The sequence below is a fragment of the Oncorhynchus masou genome, chromosome 1 (genome assembly GCF_036934945.1).
Source record: "Oncorhynchus masou masou isolate Uvic2021 chromosome 1, UVic_Omas_1.1, whole genome shotgun sequence".
NCBI lineage: Eukaryota > Metazoa > Chordata > Actinopteri > Salmoniformes > Salmonidae > Oncorhynchus > Oncorhynchus masou.
In genome coordinates, this window is record NC_088212.1 from 66,972,754 (window position 1) to 66,980,295 (window position 7,542).

General features: G+C 40.8%; 2 protein-coding genes across 7 annotated transcripts in view; one reads left to right on the forward strand and one right to left on the reverse strand.

The window, feature by feature from the left end:
* Positions 1–1,505, reverse strand: part of mical2a (microtubule associated monooxygenase, calponin and LIM domain containing 2a) — a 46,706-nt gene extending 45,201 nt beyond the window's left edge. For all 6 annotated transcript variants that reach the window (XM_064977877.1, XM_064977861.1, XM_064977851.1 and 3 more), the window contains exon 1: positions 1,350–1,505. The gene's annotated coding sequence lies outside the window, so the exon portion shown is untranslated. The remainder of the gene's footprint in view (positions 1–1,349) is intronic.
* Positions 1,506–2,728: 1,223 nt separating this feature from the next.
* On the forward strand, positions 2,729–7,489 carry dkk3a (dickkopf WNT signaling pathway inhibitor 3a). The gene is made up of 8 exons (XM_064978575.1): positions 2,729–2,809; positions 2,976–3,273; positions 3,610–3,735; positions 3,933–4,013; positions 4,957–5,049; positions 5,841–5,985; positions 6,401–6,557; positions 6,731–7,489. The coding sequence occupies exons 2-8, from the start codon at positions 3,067–3,069 to the stop codon at positions 6,816–6,818; spliced, it is 897 nt and encodes a 298-aa protein (XP_064834647.1). The 5' UTR covers positions 2,729–2,809; positions 2,976–3,066; the 3' UTR covers positions 6,819–7,489.
* The last annotated feature ends 53 nt before the right edge of the window (positions 7,490–7,542 follow it).

The following is a 7,542-nucleotide window of genomic DNA, read 5'->3' on the forward strand; positions in this document are numbered from 1 at the left end:
GACCCCATGTGCAGCAAACCATAGTCTGGCATATTTATGGCGGTTTTAGAGCAGTGGCTTCTTCCTTGCTGAGCGGCCTTTCAAGATATGTCGATATAGGACTCGTTTTACTGTGGATAGCTTCTAAAACCATGACATAATTTTCTGGAATTGTCCAAGTTGTTTAAAGGCACAGTCAACTGTTGTAAAAAATTACTTGTGTAATGCACAAAGTAGATGTCCTAACCGACTTGCCAAAACTATAATTTGTTCAGAGTGGTGTGGAGTGGTTGAAAAACGAGTATTAATGACTCCAACCTAAGTGTATGTAAACTTCCGACTTCAACTGTACATCAAGCATAAAGGCATAGCCTGCCAGAGAACCTGAGGGGGGCCGAAACCAAACATATTTAAAAGAGATCTTAATACACACCTTTTTAGCTTAGCTTCTCCTTAGGGTGCTTTTTTAGGCTTTCAGTTTGTATTGTTATTCTTTGTTTTTATCCTATTATGTTTGTTGTGTAGTAAATATTTAGGTATTTTCATATTTTTTATTTCTGTTTTTTCCTGTGAAGCACATTGTGTCGTATTCATTTCTGAAATGTGCTATATAAATAAAGCTTGATTTCAACTGACAACTGAATCCAAAATTGTGACCAATTCTAATTTGGCATAAACATAGTCTCACCTGAGACAAGTGATGATTGAAGACTAAACGATTATCTCTGAGTATTCAGGCTGGAACATTTCTCACAACCTCTCTCATATATGGGAGAAGATGTGAGAAAAGTTCCAGCCTGGATACTCAAATGATCCTTTAGTCTTCAATAGTCACTTATCTCTGGTGACAAATCACGCTACTCAAACTAATAGTACAGTGTTAGTAATTTACTGCCTCGCTCTTAATGTAACTCAATGTAACTTTAAAGAAAATACCATGCCATGGTTGTAGCTTATAACATTGTAAAACTCAGCCAGACACATCAAGCATAAAGGCTTTTAAACCTGGATTATGGTGGAGACACATTCATCATTATTATAATGGTTGAACACACAGAGCTATTTTATCAGAGTCTGGAGACAAACCAGATGCTTTATTGTCCAGTTCAGACACACAGGCTCTTACTGAATGTACAGGAATCTGTATCTAATCCTATCAGAATGTATTTATTTGAATACTAAGGCAAAAAAACATGTACAAATCCCACAGTAGAAAAACAAAATCAATTCCTCAGATAAGATTCGATTTTACAAACTTGAATGAACTATGTCACAGTGTTCACACTGTGTTCACATGTTGCTCAATTGCCTAGACATCTGCCCAGCGGTCACTGATTTGTGAAACATGCGTAATTGGAAGTGTGACTTACTTTAGTTTACAGATTAGAAAAAATAAATAAACTGGTCCAGTCTTGGCAGTTGATTGAAGAGGGATATTCAAAACCTCAATGACTGGTCAGAGAAAATGTTTCTAATAGAATTTGCGCTGGCTATATGTGTCGGTACATTTCATCCAGTCACTCACTCTGAACTACTACTGGGCTAAATTACTGTCTCACTATAGTACCTCCCGTCTATTGCACGAGGGCGTTGCTGGAGATTACAAGACCCAATGGTAACTTCTGATAGATACACTGTGCTCGAAATTTAAATGATAAAAGGTGGTCATTACAACTTTACACGCAAATACTGTAGATGTAGCCACAGTGCAAAAAAATTACAGCATAGATTGTAGTATACTCTGATTATTTTTTTATGGAGAATAAAGATGGATTTCAGTTTAATTGGTCTTTTGCTAATTAAGCAACAAATAAATTAACCAAATGTAATATCAGCATATAGCCTAAATCATGATGCATATCATTGTAATAATTCAAATACATTTTGAGGCGCAAGATGCACTCAGCAAATGATTGAGGCACGTACACAGGCTCTAGCAAAAATATCATATCCAGCGGTTCAGTGTAGTGTCCAGTATGTTTCAAGAACAAACAAACAAAACAAAGAACATGCATCAAATTATGCAAAATGTATGTATCCTCTAATAGGCTACATTTGACAATCAATAACGCAGTAAGTAAAATTGGACTGCTTTCAAAGTATTGACTGTTTCTTCCATTACATAAAATGACATGTTCCGATGATGGCGATGACATGGTCAGATCATCACCGTGACACCTCTCTGCCCCAATGTCATCACAAGGCCCTCATACCAAGGAGTGACCTCTCTAAACAGCCTGGTCTCAGACTCGACTTAACATAGTAAGGCTAAATCCAGGACACTCAAATTAGCATAATATGTTTATGTTTGGTATGGTTACATAAGATGGTTACTAAATCAGGTGGTTGCTCGTGGTAGTGGGTGGGCGTTAAACGCAAACGTCTAGCAGTAACCATAAACCTATAAACTAGGCTACTCCGCAGTGGTTTAGACGAAGCTACTGAAAATCATTTCCATGCAAATGAGGCCATCTAGTGGTAAATGGGAGAAAACATGCAACATAGCCATATTATGCATCCACGTTTACATACAGTCACAGCAGACTCTATTCCTGTGTATCTAATTATCACAACTGTAATACATTGTAACTAGGCCTAATGATTGGGAAACATAATTAACAAGTGAATTATAAACTTCTAATTGGAGAGTCAAAATAAAGAGTCGTTGTCAACACTGACGGTGGTCTCATTAGATGTTCCAACGTCAACAAAGGCTCTAGGCAAGTCTGCTCATTGCGGTGTGCCACCGTCCCTCCTCCATTGGCCGCATCCTCCCACAGCCTGCAGCCGCTGGCCCAGAATAGGCTCGCCACTGGCGCCACTATGAAAGGTAAGAGCATCGAAAATGTACCACTTTGGCTTGCACCTGTCGACTAGGCTATAGCCTACAGTCGTAGTATAACTTGGGGCAAAATAAACTACATCTTTCTCAAAATATAAATACATGCATAAGGCAATACAGTCGTCCCCCCCCCCCCCCCCCTTTCTTCCGACAGAGTGCAGCAGCAGCACCGCACACACCCAATGCGCAGAGGCAACGTCCAAAGAACCTAATTCATTCTGGTGCCTTTTCGTGCAGCAGCAAGGATGTTGTATTTCTCTCTTCTAACCCTGAGCCTAACGTCTATCCATGGCATCCTCCTTCCTGAATCTGCCAGGCCCGTGGATTTGGACATCAACCAGATCCCTGAGGATAATATGGCACAAGGGCACACGACATTAAACGACATGTTGGAGGATGTAGAGCAACTGATGGAGGACACGCATAATAAACTGGATGGCTCGGTGCACCAGGTCGGTTAATGGTTAGGTCTTTCAGATGTATATTTTCAGAGCTTTGATAAATAAATGTCCCATAGCATCCCTTTCATTTGTATGATTTTTAATGTTATGTAAAATGCAACAGATAATAGTGCAGTACACTCTTATTATATAATTTTAGTTGATCTGAAACTTTTTTGTTAAAGCAACAACAAGTTTAACTTGAGACATAAATCTTTATTGGACTAATAAAGACAGTTGCCCAGGTGGGTTGAGATGAGTCTAAGTCAATCTTAACATGCACAATGTGTAAAAAAACCCAGTGGTGACCTCAATGTAACATTGATCTTCTGCATCAAACCTCTTTAGATGGACAATGAGAGTGCCAAGTCCAGCTTGCATCCCAATAACCTTCCCTCAAATTATCACAACGATAGCACTTCTGAGAGTGTGGTTGAAAACCAATCCATTCACACCATAGAGACAGTACACAAGGTACAGTAATAGTCATTCGCAAATGTATTATTATACTGTATTCCATTCAAACCTAGGATGCTGAAATGCTATTATGAATTGTAATAATGTATGGTAGTATTATTTTGGCATCCCACATTTGTTATGAAGACTGAAAGCAAAATTGCAGAAATCCTACAGAAGTGATCCTAACTGGAAATGTGTCTCTCTTTCTTTAGGAGACAGACAACAGAACAGAAGAGACCCACATCACCAGAACAGTTATCCAGTCCAGTGGCAAGGAAAATAATATTAATCATGTGAGTCAACAACAATCTTTGGAATTTCCCTCCATCATTTACAACAGATTAAAAAAAAAAGAATAAAAACATCCACAATAACTGGAACACTACAACTCTAACTGGTGTTTTGTGGTTAATAAAATACAGTGGGCATAAGATGAAAACAATTCCATCCTTAATGCAAGTCACCATTCATGAAAAATGCATCAAGTCATGGGCTGTGTTTCCTCTTTCTGCGCTGCTCTGCATGAGGCCACAGCGGCTGTCATGTTTGGGCGTCTCATTTCACTTGACCCAGGCTCTGTACGCCTCTCCAGTCTCAACTGCGCTGTCTCATTCTCTATAAGCTAGGCTAAAGCTATGTCTTATCCAGGCAGAGTGACATGTGCAGGATGGTGGCTGGTTCATAAGCTCTCTTCAGAGCTGCATCCTGTCTGTACGTTAATTATATATGACAGCCACGACTCAGCCCTTTATTGCAGTTACAGGTTTTAATATTTAGTTATAATAATTGACAGTCTCAGAGCGTGCTATTCCTGCCAGTCTTTTCCTTATGATATGTGGTAGAGAGACAAGTGAGAGGGAATTGGATGTTTACTTTAACAATTTGGGACAAGTAGCCCATTGTCCCAGTTTCAACAGCAGGCCCATTTTATTCAGGTCACTTTTGGCACAGAAAAATATTGGAGGAGATCGTGCAACAACGTATCACATCCTCAAAAATGTACTTTCAAGTTATTTTAAAGTAACTTTTGTAAAGAAGTTTGCAATAGTACATGGCTACAACCTCTGAATTTCTCTTCAAGACTACCATGTTTGATTTAGCCAATTTTCCCAGTACAATCTGTTTTCTAGTGAAAAACTCTGGATTGTGGGCGGCTTTGGTACCATATAGCGACCCTCTGCAGGTGAATCTGTGAAGGAGGGTGTCTTGAATGCCCCCTCTTCCCTTACCTCACAGGAGTGTATCATTGATGAGGATTGTGAGAAGGGGAAATATTGCCGGTATGAGACGCACCGATCCAAGTGTCTAACCTGCAAAGCCCTCGACGTGGTAGGTCCATTTCATGGTTATTAACAGTGCCACACACATTTTTACAAACCCTGACACTGAACCCATCTACGGTAGAATGTATTTATGCAGACCCATATTTCCCAGGGGGCTTTGACTACTTTCTAGTTCCTATTACGTACAACTTCAGACCATCTCCAGGTTTTGTAACAGTGCCTTAGTGCACATATGCACACACACAGCAATCACAGAGCAGCAGATTGCTTAAACAATATGATGCAGCTGCTTCTGCATTGTTACTGCATTGCAGTGTTGCCACAAGTGTAACTGGAGTGTTTCATGGGGGAGAGCTTCTCTCCTCTTGGCTGCATATTAAAGCATGTGTCTGATTGAATAAGAGCTCCACCTCTCTCCCCCTCTATCCGAGGACAAAGAGAGGAGCAGGATGAGAGGTAATGAGAGAGCCTACTCTACAGACACAAGCAATGTAATTGAATTTAAGACCAATGTTTTTGGCAGGGCAGAGTGGAAATCCATCCACACAATACTATAGATACTAGGTTGCATTCAAAGTCAAAGGTATGCTGAGAATAGTTCTTTCTAGTTGATAAGGCCTGTGTTAATGTCCTGCACAGAAAAACAGTCATATGTCAAGCAGCACACTATTAATTAGATCTCAATATTGGCTCAGCTTGCACAAGTAGCAGGAATTTGCTGCACCTAGAGAGCTTATGAGAGTTACACGAGACCGGTCATGCAATTCCATGACCATGGGGTTTATAGGATGCCATGCATGTCATCTAACAGTTTGTCACTGTGTGTGTGTGTTCCAGCCCTGCAAAAAGAATGAGGAGTGCTGTACAGGACAGCTGTGTGTGTGGGGCCAGTGCAGCCAGAACGCCACTAAGGGGGAAGCTGGCAGCATCTGCCAATACCAGAACGACTGCAGCCCAGACCTCTGCTGTGCTTTCCATAAAGGTGCAGGCAACAAGGTCACACACACAACATAATTCTTCTGCTAAATTATACACCATGAGTCATTCTACATGAAATGAACATAATCTGTGGTGAGCGAAATGGGCTCCTTCCATTTGGCTTTGACTCAGCCAGATAAAAACCTACAGGGACTTCTTTGACATCCAAAAAAGGGAGGCTTCAAATTGCGATACCACAACGTCTCTGTTCTCAATGTAATTAGCCAATTATGATGGTCACGAAGTCAAGTGAAGCAGGGTGCATTGAAGTTTCAGATAGTTAAGTGATCATTTGAAAGCCCATAACCTGCTTTCCCCTCCAAGCACGGTCCATATACTGTACGTCTGTATTTAAGTTTCTGTAGTAATGTCACTTACTTTTGTCACTACCCATCTCTCTCCCCTTACCTTGTGGTCAGCCCTGCAGTTCCCTGTGTGCACGGCCAAGCCAATAGAGCGTGAGCGCTGTCATGGCTCCCCCAACCACCTTATGGAGCTGCTGTCCTGGGACATAGCGGGCCAGGGATCAAGGGAACACTGTCCCTGTGCTGGGGACCTCCAGTGCCAACATCTCGGGTAAGAGTCTATGTGCTGCAAACCTGCAGCATTTATATTCAATTGAAATTAAGGCATAAGTCATTACATTTTTTTTGCAAAAACACGTGGTAGACAAAAGCCATAGCCATCACTCAAAATGCTGTTGACCCAGTATGATGCTACAAATGGATATTTCTTCATCTCTTTGACAGCCGAGGCTCCCTGTGTCTGAAAAGACAGAACTCGAGTGAAGAGGACCTGACAGACACACTTTATTCAGAAATCGACTATATTGTCTAGGAGTAACCATGCAGCTCAACCTTTTCAGGCCTGTAGACAATCAGATAGAGGGGTCTCCAGTGATTTCAGTTCAGCTCACCGTCTCACAAGGCTTACATGTAAGATTCTTCCATCTACAAGCTTGTCATTGTTTATTCAAGCCATTGCAGTTCTCCATCTGCTCGAAGTTAACCAAAGCTCTAGATGTTACGTAGTGCATAACACCATGTATGTATTAGATGAAATTTACATTTTGGGGAAATCCCCAATTCCTAGACGTTTACGCTGTTCAAAAGGTAGTGTGTATGATGACTACACTCCAATACCGCAATAAGAGTTCGTGTTTTAACAAATATGTACCCCCTCCTGCTGTCTGATATCTCACTTATGTGCCTACCCTCAGGATGGATAGTTTGCTGGAGATGCACTGTTGAGGCCCTTTGCTCAAAGGAATTAAGTCAAGTTAGGGACGAAGAAAGAATAAACACAATGCACTGTATACATGTGAAGTAGCTTTGCTTAGTCCTGGGTTTTGTTTAAAATAGTGGTTTAAACAAGAACAGATGACATTTCTGAATATATGGAGCACTTTGACAGGTCAGCTCATCATGCTCACAACTTGGTAATGGAAACTATAACTCAGACACATGCAGCTTGCACAACTTTTGCTCATAAGAAAATAAAAGGCTTTGAAAATGTAGCGGTCTATTCTTGAGATGTAAATATTCTTATATGTATACCATGT

Excerpts from the sequence above, each read along its gene's own strand:
- dkk3a (XM_064978575.1), top strand. The coding sequence starts at position 3,067 with ATGTTGTATTTCTCTCTTCTAACCCTGAGCCTAACGTCTATCCATGGC. Across the intron at positions 3,274-3,609 it reads TGGATGGCTCGGTGCACCAG|ATGGACAATGAGAGTGCCAA; the intron begins GTCGGTTAATGG and ends AAACCTCTTTAG. Across the intron at positions 3,736-3,932 it reads CCATAGAGACAGTACACAAG|GAGACAGACAACAGAACAGA; the intron begins GTACAGTAATAG and ends CTCTTTCTTTAG.